This window comes from Trematosphaeria pertusa (genome assembly GCF_010094035.1).
Source record: "Trematosphaeria pertusa strain CBS 122368 unplaced genomic scaffold BU26scaffold_5, whole genome shotgun sequence".
Lineage (NCBI taxonomy): Eukaryota > Fungi > Ascomycota > Dothideomycetes > Pleosporales > Trematosphaeriaceae > Trematosphaeria > Trematosphaeria pertusa.
In genome coordinates, this window is record NW_022987216.1 from 626,429 (window position 1) to 646,483 (window position 20,055).

General features: G+C 55.8%; 10 protein-coding genes across 10 annotated transcripts; 6 read left to right on the top strand and 4 right to left on the bottom strand.

The window, feature by feature from the left end:
- Positions 1–933, top strand: BU26DRAFT_562678 (uncharacterized protein; the record flags this gene model as incomplete). The annotated part of the gene is made up of 2 exons (XM_033833055.1): positions 1–410; positions 465–933. 2 exons carry the CDS (start codon positions 1–3, stop codon positions 931–933), a joined length of 879 nt encoding a protein of 292 aa, XP_033685717.1.
- Positions 934–1,362: 429 nt separating this feature from the next.
- On the top strand, positions 1,363–2,465 carry BU26DRAFT_481046 (ThrRS/AlaRS common domain-containing protein; the record flags this gene model as incomplete). Its single annotated transcript, XM_033825724.1, has 2 exons — positions 1,363–2,283; positions 2,335–2,465. The coding sequence occupies exons 1-2, from the start codon at positions 1,548–1,550 to the stop codon at positions 2,463–2,465; spliced, it is 867 nt and encodes a 288-aa protein (XP_033685718.1). The 5' UTR covers positions 1,363–1,547.
- A 769-nt stretch (positions 2,466–3,234) lies between these two features.
- BU26DRAFT_562680 (uncharacterized protein) lies at positions 3,235–4,116 on the top strand (the record flags this gene model as incomplete). The annotated part of the gene is made up of 1 exon (XM_033833056.1): positions 3,235–4,116. One exon carries the CDS (start codon positions 3,235–3,237, stop codon positions 4,114–4,116), a length of 882 nt encoding a protein of 293 aa, XP_033685719.1.
- A 318-nt stretch (positions 4,117–4,434) lies between these two features.
- BU26DRAFT_268999 (GTPase-activating protein GYP7) lies at positions 4,435–7,598 on the top strand. The gene is made up of 5 exons (XM_033821355.1): positions 4,435–4,745; positions 4,805–6,179; positions 6,256–6,518; positions 6,585–6,903; positions 6,995–7,598. The coding sequence occupies exons 1-5, from the start codon at positions 4,605–4,607 to the stop codon at positions 7,336–7,338; spliced, it is 2,442 nt and encodes an 813-aa protein (XP_033685720.1). The 5' UTR covers positions 4,435–4,604; the 3' UTR covers positions 7,339–7,598.
- A 476-nt stretch (positions 7,599–8,074) lies between these two features.
- Positions 8,075–9,748, top strand: BU26DRAFT_424072 (uncharacterized protein; the record flags this gene model as incomplete). Its single annotated transcript, XM_033823546.1, has 1 exon — positions 8,075–9,748. One exon carries the CDS (start codon positions 8,075–8,077, stop codon positions 9,746–9,748), a length of 1,674 nt encoding a protein of 557 aa, XP_033685721.1.
- A 580-nt stretch (positions 9,749–10,328) lies between these two features.
- Positions 10,329–11,953, bottom strand: BU26DRAFT_269023 (uncharacterized protein). The gene is made up of 2 exons (XM_033821356.1): positions 11,434–11,953; positions 10,329–11,281 (listed from the first exon to the last, which is right to left on the bottom strand). Exons 1-2 carry the CDS (start codon positions 11,690–11,692, stop codon positions 10,476–10,478), a joined length of 1,065 nt encoding a protein of 354 aa, XP_033685722.1. The 5' UTR covers positions 11,693–11,953; the 3' UTR covers positions 10,329–10,475.
- Positions 11,954–12,215: 262 nt separating this feature from the next.
- BU26DRAFT_529880 (uncharacterized protein) lies at positions 12,216–13,025 on the bottom strand (the record flags this gene model as incomplete). The annotated part of the gene is made up of 2 exons (XM_033830921.1): positions 12,216–12,951; positions 13,000–13,025. The coding sequence occupies 2 exons, from the start codon at positions 13,023–13,025 to the stop codon at positions 12,216–12,218; spliced, it is 762 nt and encodes a 253-aa protein (XP_033685723.1).
- Positions 13,026–13,189: 164 nt separating this feature from the next.
- Positions 13,190–17,025, top strand: BU26DRAFT_517526 (uncharacterized protein; the record flags this gene model as incomplete). The annotated part of the gene is made up of 2 exons (XM_033828596.1): positions 13,190–16,428; positions 16,483–17,025. Coding segments are annotated over exons 1-2 (3,122 nt in total), but the record flags the coding sequence as incomplete, so codon positions are not given.
- A 281-nt stretch (positions 17,026–17,306) lies between these two features.
- BU26DRAFT_517527 (uncharacterized protein) lies at positions 17,307–18,511 on the bottom strand. Its single transcript, XM_033828597.1, has 2 exons — positions 17,746–18,511; positions 17,307–17,690 (listed from the first exon to the last, which is right to left on the bottom strand). The coding sequence occupies exon 1, from the start codon at positions 18,082–18,084 to the stop codon at positions 17,749–17,751; it is 336 nt and encodes a 111-aa protein (XP_033685725.1). The 5' UTR covers positions 18,085–18,511; the 3' UTR covers positions 17,307–17,690; positions 17,746–17,748.
- Positions 18,512–18,851: 340 nt separating this feature from the next.
- Positions 18,852–19,713, bottom strand: BU26DRAFT_591660 (uncharacterized protein; the record flags this gene model as incomplete). Its single annotated transcript, XM_033834805.1, has 3 exons — positions 19,132–19,713; positions 18,946–19,075; positions 18,852–18,886 (listed from the first exon to the last, which is right to left on the bottom strand). The coding sequence occupies exons 1-3, from the start codon at positions 19,411–19,413 to the stop codon at positions 18,852–18,854; spliced, it is 447 nt and encodes a 148-aa protein (XP_033685726.1). The 5' UTR covers positions 19,414–19,713.
- Between the last annotated feature and the right edge of the window lie 342 nt (positions 19,714–20,055).

Sequence of the window (20,055 nt, forward strand, 5' to 3'; positions counted from 1 at the left end):
ATGGCGCCACGACCGCTTGCCATACGTCCACCCGAGCGCAACCTCACGATCCCCCTTCCCACACCCTCGGAGAAGACGGCGATATATCCTCAGCGCGAGCGCGGCAGGACAGTCGAGCAGACGCACTCCCGGCTCATGCAGCTCCCCCTGGAGCTGAGGCAGATGATATATCGAGCCGTGCTGGGAGACAGCACGATGCATATGATCCTGAAGCGCAACAAGCTGGGGCATCTGCGGTGCAAGGCGCCCAGCGCGCTGGAGTGTCCCTTGGGCTACAACGGCCGGACGCTGAGCCGCGAGTGCTGCTGGGGCACAGTGGATAGCGCGAACATATGGTCGCCCATGAGCGGCAACGTGGACGAGCCAACGGACGGCAACATCATCCCGTTCCTACAAACATGCCGGCAAATGTACGCTCAACCTCCGTACCCCCTTTTGCAAAGCGCCACGCTAATCCTAGCTAGCTACTCCGAATCCATAGACTTCCTCTACTCCACAAACTGCTTCTCCTTCTCCGATCTCGACTGCCTCCGCTACTTCTCCTGCACCACGCTCCCCGCCCGCTTCGCCCTCATCCAGACCCTCGACATAGAATGGTGCATGTCATGGCCCATCTACGACCCCATCGCGCAGGCCCTGTTGCTCTCCAACCCTGCGCTGTACCCCCCGCACGACGAAGCAACCTGGGAGGAAACATGGCGGATAATAGCAGACATGCCGAATCTGAAGTTCATCCGCGCGAGCTTGTTGTACTTTGATGGGTTCAGGGACCCAGGCTGCGAGGAGAGGATGCTGGCGCCGCTGAGGAAGGCTACGACGCCGAAGCGGTTTGAGGTCCACGTTAGTTGGGCGGGGGACGAGATCGAGGGAGCGCCGTTTCAATTGATTCGCCCGATTAGGCATGATCCCGATTTTGAGGATGAGGAGTGGTGACGGGTTTAAAGCGTTTACGGGAGGAGTTGGATACCCGCTGCTGCAGATTACTTGTTACGAGTATGGAGGACGCGCTTACGACTGTTATGGTGGTATGGTTCTGTTGTTGTACGATAGTGCTTCCTCGTAGCATAGCATATGTAGTCTTCCGGGTGCATTTTTTTGGAATTAGAAGTTAGCGGTCTTCATTTGATAGTTCTCCAGCATTCTTGGCCCGAGTCGCCTTTGGCTCTTCGATTGTTTAAATGGGATATTGAATTTCCAACCGTTCGGACCTTTTCTTACAGAGGATGCTGCACCTTCCGGATTGGGCTAGGCGATGTACAGGAGGAGTCCTCGTAGGGCGCGACAAACGGACTGCACGTCTTACGTGATATATGACCTGGAAGCTTCTGCGCTTTTTTTCCTCTTCCTAGCTGCGATTTTGACCAGGTATTTAAGTTTGAGCTATTTGGTTTGGTTTGATTTATTCTTGCTATCTGTCTGTCTTGAATCCATATCTATCATCCACTCGACTTCGACTTCAACTCTACTGCATCCCCTCCCGCCTACTACTCCACAACCTCTTCTTCCAACCCTCCTATCCAGACCGCGCCAAGAGGAATCGCACCAGCATGGCCCCAGACCTCAGCGCAAAAACCATCCCCTTGTATCAAAAACACGGCCATCTCTACACACACTCTACAACCCTAACATCCCTATCCCGCTTATCCAGCCTCCCGCCCGAAACCCAAGCCCTGTTCAAAAAAGCGCCAGAAGCAGAGGGAGAGGCCTACGTGGTTGTTACGCCGGAGACCATTTTCCACGCGCAGGGCGGCGGGCAGCCGAGCGATGTTGGGACGATTACTGGGGCGAGGGCGAGTGCCGAGGGGGAGGAGCAGGAGGGCACGTTCCGCGTGCTCCAGGTGCGTAGGGTAGACGCTGCGATCTTGCACATGGGCGTGTTCTCACCCTCGCCTACCCACACAACCCTCTCGCCCAACGCACCGCTCGTGCAAAACCTCCATGTGCCCAGCAGACTCCTGCACTCGCGCCTGCACACCGCAGGCCACTTGCTCGGGCTCGCCATCAACCTGCTCGCCACCTCAGGCATCCTGCCCTCCGATCTGAAAGACGGCAAGGCGTCGCACTACCCCGGCGCCGCGTTCGTCGAATTCTCCAGCCCCTCGGGGGCTGTCATCGCGGGGGACAAGAAGGCTGTGATACAGGCGAAGGTGGATGAGCTGATCGCCGAGGATCTCGACGTGCGGATTCACTTTTGGAGCAGGCAGCAGGCAGAGCGGAAGTGTATTGGGGGGGTTGAGGGGACAGCGGTGGGGGAGGGGGAGGAGGTTAGGGTTGTGGAGATTGGTGATGGTGATGGTGATGGTGATGGTGATGGGGAAGGGGAAGGGGAGGGAGGGGAGGGAGGGTGTTATGCGTGTGGCGGGACGCATGTTAAACGGTTGGGGGAGCTGGGGAGGGTGGTGGTTAGGGGGGTGAAGAGGCAGAGGGGGGTTAGTAAGGTGGGGTATGAGGTTTTAGATGGGTGAGTTGGGTTGGGGCGTGGGATTGGGGAGGTAGGGGATGCTGTAGTTAGATAGGGGGATTTACCTGGAGAGGCTACTTGATTAGCGGTTCAGCTATGAACAGATGGGCGGAGAAAGCTAAAGGAATGGGCTGGTGGGAAGAATCCTGGGTGTTGCTGTGATTACAAGCTCCTGGAGGCTTTTAAACACGTAGATTATTGAGTGCGGTGCGTAGCGTACTGCCCTCCACACGGCGTGCTATGCCAAATCAGGCGCTCGCAAAGGTTGTCGCGGTCGTAAGTGGTGTTGTTTCATGACGTTTCATAGGTTTGGGACACCCCAGCTCTTTCTCGAGGGACGATGACTCGGAACGCCTGGACTGACAGGGCACAGTAAGAAGAGGACTTGTAAAAAGCTGTCCCAGAGGTCAAGAGGAGAGAAATAAGAGAATAAGCGAAGACCTAGTGATACTTCGATAGGAGCACGCTGGTGGGATTGTACTTTGGATAGCCGTTGGAAATACGTGAAGCTTCTACTGGTAGAATGGAAGCCCTCGATATAGGCTGGAATGGTCGGGTATAGTAGAGTAGATTTGGTGACAGATGGAGTCTCGAGGAGCCCTGCAGAGCCGCTCGCTTCGGAGTTGGCCCAAACGCCGTTGAAATCGGCAGTCGCAACCGCTGCCCAACACCTCCCCACAACACACCTTCCACGACCGACGGCGGGCTCAACGGTACGTACACACACTACGAATGTCCCGAATCTCCACCTAAGACTTGATTCTCTCAGCAAAATGTCGTCGTACCTCAACAACCTCCTCACGACTACTACGTCACGCTACAACTCGCTCCGCCGGCAGCTGCTCTCCGACGAAGCAGACGGCGACACCGAAGACGACTCGCACATTTCCCGCGTCCTCCGCGCATACTACACAGAGAAAGGACGGCCATTCCCGCCATGGCTGCCGCCCGATCCCAAAGCCCCGCAGGCCGCGCCCGCGCAGTTCGTGTCTTCCGCAGGACGAGGGTACGGCAACATGGGACCAGCACAGATGGGCCGTGGAGGCGCAAGCTTGAACGATCTATGGGATGCGCCGTCGCAGCCCCAGCAGCAGGAGCCTATGTCGCTCCGCCGCGCCCAAGGGCGGGGAGGAGGCGCGCGCCGCCCCGGCATGGGCGATTCATATTCCCCGGAACCGCAGGTGCAGGGCAGGCCGCTGCCGAGTCAGCGGGCCGGGAGCTATCAGAGCGCATCGTCGTTCCGCCCTGCTGAGCCATCGCCTCCACCCAGCGCCGGTTCGGGAGTTACAGCACAGGAGAGGCTCAAGGCGAGGCTGTGGGGCGCTGGGAGGTCGACGAGCCCGGCGCAGAGCGCGCCATCATCAGCAAGTACAAGTCCAGCGCCCGGCGGATCATCAATGCGAGGCCCATTTGACCGACCCGGTGGAGGAAACCGACCACCGTATCCCGAAGATCGCAGCAGCGGATACTCTAGCGGCGGTGGAAGGCAGCAAAATACACCCGGCACCTCTTCGAATGCGCCCTGGTCAGGCGAATACGACCCATATTCGTCTGCTGGGGGAGTGGGAGGGGGAGGGTACGGCGGTGGTTCGCAGCGTCCTGGCGCTGGTGGAGGCCGCGTTGGCCTGCCGAGCGGGCCACGCATGCGCTCGTGAGAATTTCCACGTTCGGCACGAGTGGCTGATTATTGGCGCTCACTTGAGGAGTACTTGGAGCCTTGGAGTCGGGCGGTGATCTACGATGTTATGGCAGTATGGCGCTACGGTGGCATGGGACGGGTTTGTCAAGTTTGCACACGTTAGCTAGGCGCTCGGGAGACTCTTGCAGGGCCTTAGCACAATATCAGACAGTATAGCGAAGGCTGCCCCGATTGCATGCTTGTGATTTGCGCCTGGGATCCTTCGGACGCGTCGCCTGCGTGCCCCGCCACAGACGGACGTCATCTGCGAACCACAGCACGGCTGATGACTAGCACAGCTCCCCACCACAACCCACCCGGAGGCGCAGCTGCTACCAATACTCTCCAAACCTGCGCCTATGCTCTAGAATATTATCTATTTCCTCGTAGCACCTCTACATCCTCTCATTGACCTTCCTATCCGACTGACGACCTACCCCATCCTTTGTAGTTGCCTTGCCCCGCATGGCCTCCCCGGATACGCGGAGCTCGCCTTCGCCTTCGGCGTCCTTCTACGATCTGAGCGATGACGAAGAGGGCGAGTATAATACTATCCGGCATACAAGCAGCGGACGGGGAGTGAAGCTGCTGTATTCAAAAAGCAAGGTAAGCGTTGACGCTCCTGCTCCCTCGAGGTGGCGTGAAGGCTGATGTACCTCGCCCAGGTCTATGTACACCCTACGCCGTCCGCCAGAGACAACATTCCCGGCTTCATAGCGCTAGTGCAGCAGAAGTCACCAGCGGAAGCCAACGATGCGCGACCCACCTCGTCCTCCTCCGCCCGCAGCGTGCATTCGTCCAACCTGCTCCTCGCCTGGCTGCCCGAGACGTCCCTGGGCGATTCCTACGATACCTATGTCAAGGTCGACATGTCTGACTCGTCGTCTCCGCCGAGGCAGACCTACCTTGTTCCCCCGCCGCCTGTGACTACTTCACATGGCTCTACGATCGGTACATACGCGTTCGCCGTCCCAGTGAGCGAGATATACTCGCTGCTGGTGCGCCCGCCGAGCATAGGATGGTGGTTTGGGAGTGTGGTGGTCAATACGCGTGCGGGCGATAGCTTTCCGGCTTTATTCTTCCACGATAGCGAGTGCCAGTCGACCATTATGCAGCGGAAGAAGCTGGCTCGGGAGAGCTTTGACCCGTTCAGCGATGGTGGCGGCATGTTCTGGGGCGGCGATGAGGTCTTGCGGTGGCTGAAGAGATACGTCAACGTCGAGCGTTCTGGAGTGGATGCCAGCATCTACCTCATCGAGCCCAGCGAGGAAGATAGACGATCAGTGGGGAGGAATGCACCTCGGTCGCCAAAGGCCAAAGCTGCTGACCGGGGAGAAGGCGGCGCTTCTTCGTCTCAGACGCCCGGGAAGAGAGACGGTGGGATGGATCCTGTAACCAAGGCGCTGAAGGAGGCGAGGTGGAATTTCCTCGAGAAGCTAAGCCAGGTGACGACTTTCACTAGGAGGACGGCGCAAGCTGTAGCAGAGAACCCGAAACTTCCCCCTCAGGTGCGGCGGCTGATCCAGAATCCGGAGGTGCAGACGCTTCAGGAGGAATTCGATAGCGCCCGACTGTATCTGGCGAGATGGGCTATGGGCATCGCAGAGCAGAGCGAGCGGGAACGCAATCAGAGGATATGGACTGCAAAGGATGTCCTGGCCATGGAGCAGAGCGATGTTGGAGACTTCGAGATTCTAGATATGGAGAGGATGTCGATGGCCGACAAGAGGAAGCCTCTGACCATGAAAGAGTGGACGGAATTTTTTGACGGGCAGGGCCGGCTACAGATCACGCCTGATGAGGTCAAGGAGCGCATATTCCACGGCGGTCTACATCCCGACGATGGCGTACGAAAAGAGGCGTGGCTTTTCCTCCTCGGCGTATACGACTGGGATAGTTCGGAAGAGGAGCGGAAAGCGAACCTTAATAGTCGTCGAGATGAGTACATCAGGCTCAAGGGCGCTTGGTGGGAGCGAATGGTCGAAGGCCACCACTCCCTAGAGCAAGAAGAGTGGTGGAAGGAGCAGAAGAACAGAATAGGTTCGTGTCCCCACTTACTCTGATACCAAGAACGAGATGACTAACTTTTCCCCATTCTATGGGGTCCGCGCTGTAGAGAAGGATGTGCATCGAACAGACCGAACTATTCCGATCTTCATGGGCGAAGACACGCCTCATCCTGACCCGGACTCACCCTTCGCGGACGCCGGAACGAACGTCCATCTCGAGCAGATGAAGGACATGTTGCTTACGTACAACGAATACAACAAGGATCTTGGATATGTGCAGGGAATGAGCGATCTGCTTGCGCCTATCTATGCTGTCATGCAAGATGATGCGGTTGCGTTCTGGGGATTTGTGAATTTTATGGACCGCATGGTGAGCTTCTTCCAGTCACAGATTTCCCCAACTTTTGAAAGAAGATCGAAGTTAATTATATTGCAGGAGAGGAACTTCCTCCGCGACCAATCCGGCATGCGAAAGCAGCTTCTCACCCTCGACCAGCTCGTGCAGCTCATGGATCCTAAGCTCTATCTCCACCTGCAGTCCGCCGATTCGACCAACTTTTTCTTCTTCTTCCGCATGCTGCTCGTCTGGTACAAACGAGAGTTCGAATGGGCCGATGTGCTCAGACTGTGGGAGACGCTCTGGACGGATTATCTCAGCAGCAACTTCCACATCTTCATCGCGCTGGCCATCTTGGAGAAGCATCGGGATGTCATCATGGCGCATCTCAAGCATTTCGATGAGGTCTTGAAGTATGGTAAGTGCATTCACCCTCATTTTCCGAACAGCGCAGTAAAGCTTCGTTTGTGCGGCAAGACCATAACGAACGTTCGCTTACACTTGATTAGTGAATGAGCTCTCTGGTACCATCGATCTGGAATCCACCCTCGTGCGCGCTGAATCATTGTTCCGGAGATTCCAGCGGACAGTCGAAACGATTGACAAGAAGGGCAACTTCCCGTCAGCCCCCCAAGCAAGACAACGGAAGTCGATTGCTTCACCACCAACCTCGCCGGGTCCGTCGAATACCAACGGTCAAGCTGCTACATCAGCCACCGATAAGGGGAAGCAACCGACCGGAGAAGAAGACGGAAAGGTAATTAGCCCTGAGTTGCGGGGTTTGCTTAGTCGGAAAGTCGAGAAGCTCGACAAAGAAGACGTGGTGAAGCATGGCGGTGGGTCGGGGTTGTAGGCGCAGTGATCCACGATAATGCAACACACGGCTTCTAAGCAATCGGGAGGCTCTCCTATCTCGTTTTCATTGACGGGTATCGGTATACATATCAGCAAAAGGGCGCGATCCACATCTCCTTCAATGGATGCGCTAGTGCATATACGGCGTTCAGGTCACGATGGTCAAGTGTATGGAATTCGGCAATGTGGGTACCGCGTTCGTCTTTCACTGCTCTCTTATCATGCATACACCTCACTCTTCTCGAACAACACGCTGGTCCTGGCACACCATGGTAACTTGGCTGTCTCAAACCCTTACTCGGTGAATGCAGCCGTGTGATATCATCGTCTCATCTCTGGTGTTTGCCCGACGTCCGGGCCCGCTCTGCACTTCACCTATTTCAGAATCGGTAGCTCAGCGACTCATGTGAGGATTCACATCGCGCTCGGACTTCACAAGCACTGTTGCCTGCCAACACAACACGCCTCGCAATCAGCACCGACCGCCCCGTGTCTTAAACAGCTGCGCCATCTCTTCAATGGAATATATTCGGCGCCTCTTCAGCGGTGGCAGCATTCCAGAGCCGCTACCACCTCTGCATCCCGAGCAGTCGCCAACAAGCATCGTACCTGCTATCCTTTCTTCGACGTCGCCTCGATCGCATCCGCGCCCGCCCCCTCCATCTCCATCTGGTCGTCATCATCACCATAAGCACAGGCGCAAGCACGGCAAGCACAAACACAAGCCCGAAGCCATGGCGTCCTTCAGTGGCCCTGCGTGTAAGAACCTAATCGACTTCATGAAAAACCTGAAGAGCATGCCATCAGACAAGAAGTCCGCCTTCGATGCGATATCCAAGGCAAGCATTGAGGCGATATGCGACACTGATGCGCTACATGTCTGGGAGACGGATTCGGATCTTGATAATTTGCTACAGCTCACGCAGGTCATTGTCAAGCTGCGAAGCACTCCAAGCTCGGCATCGCAGAACGCGAAGAAAGAGAGGGCTGCGGCTATGGTCATCATCACGGAAGAGAAGGAGGGTAGGGATAACTACGCAAGAGTCTGCGAGCTAGTTCGATACTTGGCAGGCAGCGACGGGAGAAAACATCTCAACGGCAACGTCTGCGCCTTTGACGCCATCGTCGTCGTCCGCGGCGTGGACAACTCCAACCTAACCAAAGAAACCGACCTGGCCGCAGACATCAAGCGCATCAACACCGCCATCGAGCGCGTCTTCAAAATCGCCCGCTTCCCCCGCCGGAAACTCGTCTGGCACCACGGCCCTAGCATCTCCTTCCTCAACTCCTGGATCAACAGCACCACCTCAGACCTGCGCTCCGCCCTCCGCGGCATCACCATAACCGCCGCCCTCGACCTCGCCGACGGCGTCAAGCCCTCCCCACTCGGCCGCCACAACAAACCCGACGACATCACGCAGCTGCAGACCTACGCCCGCCGGCTCGACATCCCCGTCGTCTTCCTCGACCCAGCGAGCCAGCTCATCACCTTCGAGTACCTCGCGACCTACATGTACTACTGGGCCTTCTACATCCACACCTTCCTGCCCGCGCGCCTGCGCCGCCCGCACCACCACAAGGCGCTCGACGAGCTCGTCACCTTCTGCTTCCGCGTGCGCGCCGCCGCCCACCGCGTCTACGGCGCCAGCGTCGTCGCCATGGTGAAATCGCGCCTCGACGCCGCGGCCGCGAGGCCCTGGGCAAGCGCCTGCATCGACGCCTCCAGCTTCGACAAGGCGCAGTGCAGAGCCGCCGCATCCTCAGACGCGCAGATCCACCACGCGCTGCAGCTCGCCGACGCGCCGTTCGCGCGCTTCGCGCACGTCCCTGGCTACGCGCTGCCGGCATTTAGCAGGCTGTTCGTCGGCCCGGCGGCGTCGGCTGCCGCTACATCCAGCTACTACGTCGCTGCGCCTGTAGAACTCAACCCCAAACTCTCGGCTGGCTATCGCGCCGCCAGCGCCACGCCGTTCCGCATCTTGCTCCCGCTGCCGGGCCAGGATGTCGAGAAGGTCACCGCGCGCGTGCAGGGCTTGATGATGGGCGTGCTGGAGCGCGTGCGCATGGAGCGGGGGATGCCGGGTTTGGGGGAGCGGGAGAGGGGCGTTTGGGTCGGCGTTGTAAGGGCTTGTCGGTGGGCGTTGGAGGGGGTGGATGGTGTGGGTGCCGAGGGAAAGGGGAAGGGTAGGCTGCCGGAGGGTGTGCCCGAGAAGGTGAGGTTTGTGAGGGAGAAGTTGGAGGGGGGGACGTGGGGGTTTGCGTTGGGGGTTGCGGAGAAGGGGAATAAGGAGAAGGAGGGGGGGAAGGGAGGGCAGGGACAAGGGCAGGGGCAGGGGAGGTGGATGTGGCAGGGCCAGGGTGCTGGGCAGGGGATGGGAGCGGCAGCTGGAGTGCAGATGTGGGGATGAACGGGAGCCTTGATACGATGCGATGCAATACCGCGCCTGGTCAAGGGATTTGAACTATCATATACGGATATAGATATGGATATAGACAGATATCAGCATCTACTTGAATACCTGACTGACTGACTGACTGACTGACAAGTCCACTTCGCCTCTACCGCAGGCACCCACCTAGAAGACCGGAGACCTCTGTAGTCCCCTCTCAGCAAGCATGTTAGCATGTCAAGAACCAGACATTTTCTCGGCGCTGGGACGGGCAAGGTGTCCTTGCTTGGTTCAGTCAGCCAGTGAATTATATGGACATAGAGTAGAGTCACTTGATTCAGGAACGAGCGTCTCGTCTCGTCTTGTCTTGTCTTGTCCACGGCATAGCCATGTGATGATGAGCATATCCTTTGCAATGACTACTACTCCAGGGCTACTCGAAGAAGACTGATGGACTACCTAGACTAGGCTACCTAGACTGGCTGGACTAGAACGCCTTTTCTTGTCTCGTGCTGGGACGTGCCCGTTTCCAGCTCGTCCAGCTCTTAAAAGCATCGAGTAAAGAATGGCATTGCAAACTTAAATTGCCCCTCTGGGCCGGGCCGAGTTGGGTTGCGCGACTCCAAAACCCGAGAGGTCGCCGAAAAAAGGTACGCTAGTTCTGCGCTCTCACCAACCGTTGTCCTAGGGCCCATAGGACGACATCATTTGCCCCTCAATCGCAGCACAGGCCCCCCACAGCCGCCTAAGTCATAGGTTTCATCGCGCCCTCACCGACACTACCATCCTGATAGATAATAGTACGCTCATTGATGCCCTTGAAGACGACATTGACCATGCTGAGCGTCTGGTAGCGCATGTCGATAGCCCAGTTCTCGCTCTTGATGCGCGACATCGCGCTCTGGGCGTCGTTGTTGTAGTCGTAGAACTCGATGCGCGGGCCGAGGAGGAGGATGCCGTAGCCGTGGCGGATCTTGGCCTGGACGCCGAGCGAGTAGCTGAGCAGCTCGGCGCGCGGAATGCTGACGCCGCCGGTGCTGTTGCGGTCGGGAACCCAGTTGTTGAAGGTTTGCAGGTCGTCCATCATGATGCCGAGGTATGTGTGCGGGTAGTCTTGCAGGTACTCGTTTCCGTCTTTGTCTATGACTGTGTGTTCTTGATAGACGACGTAGCCTGCGATGCGCTCGGGCAGGATGCGGTGGTATTTCGCGCTGAACATCTCCCACTGCGGGGCTGTTGATGCTGCCTTCTTCTTGTGGGCTGCTCCGGGTCCGGTGGCGGCTCCGGTGGGTTCGGGATGGAGCCAGAATGCCCAGCCGTGCGCAGCCATTACGTTGAAGGTGCAGGGTTCCACGGTGAAGCCTTGGTTCTTCGGGTAGTAGTGCTCCAGCATGGCGACGGCGAGGGCTTGCGCCCGCGTCATGTGGGATTCGTAGGATGTGTATTCGTGTTCGAAGCCTTGCTGGTAGGCGTCGTAGAGCTTTTGGATCTGGGGGATGTGTGTGATGCGCTCCTGCGTGAAGTCGGGGAGGGTATTGGAACCGGAGTCCTCTACGAACGCACGCGTTAGCAGGTGCCTTAGACTGAAGGGGAAGACCGCCGACTCTAGCATATCTTAGGTCTTTACTTGTTGAAAGCCATCAAGAGTAGCATTCGGCAGATGACGACTGAGAATATTGGAGCATGTACCGCGACCTACGTACCATCGTCCTCCTTTTGTTCGAACTCATCGCCCGGCGTCGGGTAGGCATCGTATTCATGTTCCCTCGTTGGTTCCGGCCTGTTCGCAACCATAGCGCCGTCATCGTCGCCGAAGAGCATCTCGTCTGAATTCGGCTTGTTAGACACCTGGCCATCCGGGGTGGAGGGATATCTCCAACCGGATTCGGAGCTCTTGTCCCCTTCGTCCTCGTGTCCGACTTCGTCGATGTCCATTTCTTCAGTCTGGAAGGTGGTATCCATTATTGCTACTGTGATTTGGCGATGGGGAGTGGGTTGCGTTCAAAGTTGAGGAGAGGTATTGCTCTTGTAAGAAGAGCGCAGGTGTTTAAGTTGTGTTGTGGCTTATCAAATTTTGTGGTCACCGATGGTGGAGCTTGGAGTGTGAAAGCGAGTATCTGGCGGATAGCAGCGGAAATCTGTTCTGATATGGATTACAGGGCGCATGACGACTTTGCGAAACGGTGAATGAGTTGAGGGTCTCCAGGCAACCGAATGAACTCTCACCGAAGACTAGCGATTTTCGAAGTTTTAAAGTTGCGTCCTGGACGGATGGAAAGTCATGCTGTTCGGTCAGCCTGTCGTAGAATTTATAGGGACTGGTTGGCGAGCGGTGTGGCAAGGACGCCACATCTCGTGATGGCGAGACGCCTTCTTTCACCGATGAGGCTAGTCGACGTAAGATGCTGGGGAATTGTAAGAGGCGCAAGGTATTTCAGGTTGGCGGGTAATTTCTGGTGCTGTTGCACTAAGAGTTGAGGGAACTTCAATCCACGCTGTCGGAGTTTGGCGACGGAGGGTCTTCATGCCCAGCCCCCGCTAGCTTTTTCGCCTTGTCCCGCTCCTTCTTCTTAACCTTTTTCTCTCTGTTCCTTCTCGTTCTCTTCTCTCGCTCTGTCTCCTCCTTCTCCAGGGCCAGTCGGGCTTGTTCGGCCTCCTTCTCCTTGGTGGCCTGCAGCTTCTTTCTCAGTGCGATCCTGCTCTTCTTGCCCTTCCGCTTCCTCTTCTGCACCTTCTCCTCCACTGTTACCAGTGTTGGAGGGTGACCGACAAGAACAGATTTCTTCAACCCTGCCGCTGATATCATCTGGACCTTCCATGGCAGTGCACACCCAGGCCACGGCTCTCTTGACATGTCCATTACGGCGTCGCCAGTCATCGCCACGGCGTCCAACTCCTTCTCCTTCTCGCTTGTGATAGCATCCGCGAAGTAGTAACTCCTCGGCTTCTTCACTACGAAACCAGGGTCGTCGGTTCCTGCACCTGGAGAAGAGAGGCGGATCTTGTGCGATTGCGGGGCATTGGAGGGCGCGGCGAAGAGTATAAGCTCCGCCTCGTCATCTTCGCTTGCGGCTGTGGCCGCCTCGTCTTTTGCAGCTTCGCTCTCGGTTGCCGTGAAGGCGAACTCATCGTGGGCTCGGGAGCGGAGGAGCTCGGTGAGGTCAGGGTCGGGCGAGGAGCGGGGCGAAGAGGCGGGAGACTGAAGCTCGTCGCGGCGGACCCTTTGGATTTAGTATGAATTTATGGATGCGGCATCGATATTTCCTCACCGCTTTGCGCTGGGCAGGTCGAACATTTTGGCGAGGCCGTCCGACAGTAATGTCGTGAATTTTGAGATTTCGAAGGTTGACGTTAGGGCCGCGGCAGATGGACAGCGCCAAGACCACCATCCCTGCTCCCCAGACCCCTCAAGCATCCTCTTGTTCAAACTCCGTCCTTGATTGCAGCAACTTAGCAGCAACTCTCTCCATCCATCTCATCATTCATTTACACGGCGATAAGTCCGGTGCAAGCTCGACAGCCACATTCCCTCCTAGCATATTGTCAGTCCTGGCATACTGCAACAGTCAGCTCTAGGAGGCATTCCTTCCCAGAAGGGGCCACAACACCTAGGTATGGAGCAGCACATGCTCACCCATATACCCCTGGTGGAAGAGGCAACTGACGGTGGGCCGCGACGGGTAACTCTTGGATTTCTACATTTACCCTTTTCGGAACATGGCCTCCATTCGCGAGGCTGAGCCTTGCCCTTTTCGGAAGACGTCAAACACAGCCCAGTAATAAGGATCGTGAGGCTGAAATGCAACGCAGTCTCTTCTTCTTCTCTCTTCCTTTTGCCTTATGGATTCAGATTTAGCGACTTCCCACTTTCGCTCGGGAGGCAATGGACCACATTCCTTACCCAACGGATCTCAACCTTGCCCCGGTCGTTGTTCCCTACATTCAAACTTCCGTGTTCGACCCTGAAGATTTCGATGCTTTCGAGACGCGACTCCGAGGAGGCGACACCAGGCTCTCTGCCCGCGAACATGCGGGATTAGCTCAGGCTTGGTTGTACTTTGGCTTTCTCGAGGTCTTTGTCGGGGAGAAAATTGACAAGCGAAGATTCCTTCGGAGGCCCACGGCACCTGAGGCGGTCGGTGTGGAATATGTGCTGGACAGCTCCGCGTTACCAAGCCTGCTGGACGGCTGCGTACGTCGATTTCGCAAGTCACGTCGGGAAGCTCGAGAAAAGCATCTACAGCATTGGAGCAGAACCCTCAGGACAGCCCAACAGCACATCTCGCAATTGCAGAACGCTTGCTACACTGGCGGCTTGGAGTGGGATGAGACGTACGGCGCTGTCTTCCTGTCGATCAGCATCCTTGAGGTCACTCTGCGAGACTTCTACTTCCGGATGGACTACACCTGGTCGGCCAAGGAGCGAAATTGGGGCGCCTACCCGAGGGCTATGAACAAGCGGATGCCCGGCTTCAAACCCGTCCTCCAGCATGGACACCACGATCAGGCAACTCCGGGAGCTCGATTGCTAATCAAGTACGTCCGTCACAATACCCTTACCTGTCCTTGTTTCGGCTCTTCAAAGCCGCCCTTGGAGGCCCTCACCAGGTGGAACACCTTTAAGCCAAGGCGGTTGCTGATCGGAAAATTTCGCAGACGGATGAAAGAGGCGGCGTGGTGTCCGCATCAGACCGGCCTATTTCTGGACACCACCGATTATGTCGTCGGATATTATCTTTCGTCCATACCAAGGAAAGAAGAAGCGACGCACGAAAGATGCACAGAGGAGCGATGCATCGCATACAATACCGACAACGCAACTTACGTCACGAAACATTTCAAGAGTCGTTGCGAATGCTGCACGGTCGAGGCATCGGACCACGCTCTCAATGGCATCGTTGCTACTAATGGAATTCCTCTTATTCGCATCAAAAAGGAGCCCAGCGGTCAATATCTTTTGGGTGTTGTCGAGTGTAAGCCGGATACAGAGTACACTGCCATCTCGCACGTCTGGATCGATGGACTTGGAAATCCGAAAGCAAACGGCCTGCCTAATTGTCAGATTGAGAAGCTGGCTGAGCATCTACTCCAGCTGGAACGATCGCAAGAATCACTGGTATTGCGGCTTTGGCGGGCCGTATGGAGACGACGGTCGAAAACGCCCCTAGTATGGATGGATACGCTTTGCATTCCCGTCAAGCCCGAACATAAACATCTGCGAGAGAAGGCAATCAACGGCATGTCTCTGATATACGCTGGCGCAAAGCAAGTCCTGATTCTGGACGACGAGCTTCGCCGAATCGACTCCAGGAATGAGCCCATTCAACTTCTCCACGCCCGTATGCTCGCTTCAAAGTGGAACTCGCGGAGCTGGACCTTACAGGAAGGCGCACTGGCCCAGAAGGTCTACTTTCAATTTCGTGGTTCCGCTGTTCCCCTGGAATTTCCGGAGCAACCTTATCTAAGGTCCTTCCTTAGACTCTTCTGGCGAGCGCTCAAAAGCCCTAGATGGTTCCTAACCTTCATTCACGAGTACAGTACAAATCTACGCAGAAATTGGTCCTGGCCTTCATTCTTCAAGAATCCGGCACCTTCTGGCTACCAAACGATGACGCATTACGTCCAACGCTCCTTCCATGTCCTAGCGTCAACGCACTTCGACCTCCAAATCACATCCGAGGTCATCCGTCTCTCTGGCTGGAGCATCCGATTCTTCACAACACAGACAAGCTTTGGCTCTTTGCGTCACAAATTGGAAAGGACGTGGAACATGCTGGGTCAAAGGACGACCACCTATGCTGAGGATCTGCACGTCGTCATCGCGAACCTTGCGGGCTTCAGCGTGTCGCAAATCATGGGGCTAGCGACCCCGGATCAGCGGACAAAGACCATCTTGCACCGTATCGGCGCTTTCAACGTGGGACTCCTTTGTAACCGGTACTTGAGACCTCTTGCAGCGGAAGATTCTGCGGATAGGTGGATTCCTAGCTTTCCGGCACCGGACCAGCTTGAGGGGAATTTGACTTTAGTCGTGGAGGAGAGAGGGATGACGTTCCACCCGGATACAAAGCAGGGGGACGTTCGAGCCTTTTTGATTCACAATTCCGCCTCTATGGAGTCCTTTTGGATAAAGTCTAGTCGACCTTGTCAGGACTCGAACTGTTCCTGTCACAACAACGAGGACGGAACCGAAGACCCCAACGACCAGCCTCAACACAACCAGCCACAAGATGGCCTATTGGACAATGCGGAGGACGCGCATACGGGGCAAGGCCAAGAACCGCTCGAAGCGTGTTTGCAAGAACAACATCGTTCAGACGCCATTGAACCGGTCTCTCACGCCTCTGAAGGCTCGGGCTTCTCCACCAATAGCAAGGGTGAACACTTCATCCATGAATGGTATCACATTACATGTCGGCTTCCAGAAAACGACAAGCTTGAGCGCTCTCGCTACCAGGACAACAAAGCCTGCATCCTCCTTATTCCGCCCCTCTTGAATGGACCTAAGACAAGGCTACAGGGAGCAAGGCTCTTGGAGACGGGCCGTTCGGAGGCAGATGCTAAGGTCCATCTTCGATACGATTGCCCGCTGGAATACAGTATCCATAGCTTGACCCCGTCTCATGATACCCTGGGCGGTGCACCGGTCCTATTCATCATGCAGGAAGTGTCTCACAACGATATCCTTATCGAATGCCGTAAGTGTCTTTTCTGCAATTATTACCTACCACCGACTGACCACGCACCTACAGAAACAGATCCCAACATCCGCACCAAGTACTTCACGCGCGACGGCTCCTTCTTTATGCGCTCGCCCTACGGCATCATGGGCATCCTCGGCCTCCTTCTCTTCATCATCCTGATGGGCGCCATCGTGCTCTTCGTCTTCGCAGTCTTGCAGGGCACCTCCCTGCGCAAATATTCCGTCGCTGTGAGATGGGCGGGCGACATCGCGTGCTCGACTGTGATCATTATCATGACTGTCTTGTTGTATAAGATGGTGTTGAGGTGGACGCGGATCCAGGCCTTCAGGGCGTGGAAGAAAACGCTGGAGGATGATTGGAGGCCGCAGTTTATTGGCGGTGGTCAGGGCTGGTGGAGGAGGTTTTGGGCATGGGTGGCGAAGGATCGCAGGAATGAGAAGTGGAAGAGGAAGAGTGTGGAGTATGAGATGGTGTCTGTGTTGTAATGCGTGCATTGCATACTAGCGAATGCCTGTCTCATTTTCAAAAGGCTCGCTCGCTAACTTGACGACCTGGAAGAGTAGCTAGCTTTTCTAGAGTCGGAATTTAGAGCATTTAACTATATGTTCAAAGCAAATAGACACCTCTTTGTCTGGATACTGTCTGATTGGCCTCTGCTAGGACCTTCCTAGACCATTTGAAATGCGCTTAGATGCCCGTGGGCAGAGCTTAGTTGTAATCATAGCCACGTGATTTCGAGGTCGCTCCCGACCATAAATCTTAAAAAGGTTGTTTTTGTTAGGGTTCCATTGACTACTAATTAAAAATAAAAGTAAAAATTTAGGACTTTAGAGGCTTCGTAGTTAAATATTTCTTTTTAGTAATACTACCACGTGCGGCATAACGTCCGGGTCTGGGTCCGTGCTCGTCGCTCAACTTCTGACCACGAGGCCGTGGCTTTCTTCACTCCTCTCCCCAATCGCTCATTTTAAACACCCATCGATCCTGAAGCCTGCAAGTCATATCTCTATGTTCTGGCTAGAATACAATTGCTTTACCAGGATCTGGAGAGGAATTTCTTGTTCTACAGCCTCATCCTCTACCAGAATTGTCGCTCCAACGAAATCACTCCAAGAACACCCCAAGGATACCCGAAACACGCTGTACTGATCTTCCAGCTGAGCAAAAGAGCAAAATAAACACTCTGGGGTATCATACAATCATCAAACAAGGAGCTCGTGCGTGAAGCTCTCCCCATCTCGAGTTACAACGTGCGCCTTCCACGATACGTCAGTTCAGAATAATTCCAATAAATGGCTGCCGTAGCCTCACCACCTAGACAACGCCGCCGGCATCTGCGACCTGTGCAGCATGATCTGCTGCTTTCCTCCGCTCATACATGTTCCGCAATTGAAACGCGGAAATCGCCAGTCCGCTGGCTGCGAACAAGACACCCGCGACCCCAAAGACCATGGACTGTCTCGAACTGTCTGCAGAGACGGCTGTCTCGGTCGAAGTAGATGTGGATGTCGCTGCTGGTACCAGGGCTGTTACTACCAGCCTCGTAAAGTTCGAAGCTCGTAGCGGGCTTGAGCTGGGGACGAGGCGCATCGAAGACTGTGCGAGACCTTTTATCAGAAGAGGTCTTGCGAAACTGGAAATGTTGGCCATCGTTTGGCTACGATATGGTGCGGATGGGGTTTGGTGACTAGACGACTGTCTAATCGAAGCGATGTGTGCCGATAACGTTGAGCGGAGGCCAACATTCGATAAAACGACCACACATCGGTAGTGTAGGAAAAGTGGTCAATCGGTGGCCACATTGACGGGGCCTGGCCAAGGGGATGAAGCCATCTTGTACGCCGCCCACGGATGGGCATGTCGTTCACCGGAAGAATGATCGGGGCGTGCGGATCAGGCAACGACCCAAGGCCCCACGCAGAGCCTCAGAACCACTCGAGCCGACATCGTTCCACCATCCCGATCGGGAAGTGCACGATGAGGCGAAATAATGCAGCGAATGTGACGAATGCATCGCACGGCAAGAACCGGCTGATCCTGGGATTTCCACCGCACTGCCACTGCGTATGCGCCGATATATACTTGTGGAAACCTGTCACGCGATCGAAAAGAATTTTACCGCTTTGAGGTGGCTCGATGGTGTCGTAACAAGTTGGGGCTTCGCAACGGAAAGAGAATTCGCCCCAGCTTTTGATGCACGATCAGGTGTTTTCCTTGGCGAACTACGCCACCTCTCAGCCCTTCAGCCCTTCTACCCCCGCACCATGTCGGCCGGGTATGGAGCTGGGCTGAAAGACGCGTGGGTTCGTGGGGTTTGTGCCTGGGTGTCCAGAATGTCGGTCATCCGCTTGCTTCCACCATGATGTAGATCCACCAGTCTCGTCACTTCCAAATTCACAGGGCTGGCATAGTGGGTCTCAAGTAAATTCAGGTATATCTTCCTTACTCATCGCTACAGTACAGGTCTATATGCTCACAAACAAGTGTAGGGCTCCATCCGTCTCAACGCACTTTCGCACAGCCCACCGACTGACATGCACCAAATTGTCGCACACAGTCCACGTAAGACTAAAGAGGAGCGATGAAGTCCCTCAATGCGACGTTTCGCAGGGCGACTTTGGTCTCGAGTCATTTCCGGTATCTATACAAGTCAGCCACAAGCTCAGATCAGGAACTGGGGCACCATCCTACCTATACGGTCTGGAACGCGTCGAAAAGGTTCTTCTTCCGCTGATACATGTGCCGCAGCTGAAGGGCGGCAATGGCGAGCCCGATGACTGCAATGAGAACGCCTATGACTCCGAAGATGATAGTCAGGCTCGGAGGGTCCTGTGCGTCGGAGGAAATCGAAGTCGGTACGGGGACTGTGGATTCCACCGCGAGCTTGGCGACCTCGAAGGGATCAGATGCGCTCGGGACTGAAAGATTGGGTCCCGCCCGTGTGCTATTGTATGCACGGGTTGTTGTGTCGTTGAACATTGCGCCGGGGAGGAGCGGGACAAGTGATTGAGCATTTAATCGAACAGCAGGAACGATGCGATAGAAGGCTCGACGAGCTTCTCAACCGCAGCGATCCAGGAAGACGAGGCCATATTATACTCTGCAGACCGGATGGCTTCGCCATTCAACATGGGAGGTGCGACGAGGACGGGGAGTTCGGAGGGGGCGGCCGCGGTGGAGTGTGGACGTTTCGCACCACGAAGAGGTGCGAAAGATGCGATAGCCAGTAATAGCCTGGTTTCTCGTTCCGGATCATGCACTGACTACGCACGGTGGAACCAGCATGCAACGGTCCGTCCAGGTCAGTTACGCAGCGAAATGGCATCGCAGATGGAAGTGGCTTCGCAACGCAACGGGAACGGCTGGCGCCGCGATAATGTGCGACGAAGTGCGAGTGCGATAGGTGCGAAGACGTACCTGATAGGCTGATGGGACATGCAAGACCCCTTTAGCGAGCCAGCCATGCATGCAGTCCGCAGCTGCACACTACGTCAGCATCTTGGCTTGGGCGGAGCCGGAGTTGAAAAGAGAGCCTGTCGCTCATTTTCGCATCTGTCGCACTTTATCGCACCGATTCTACATACCAGCCTTAGCCTGATTCCTCCTCAACCTGGGCTGTTG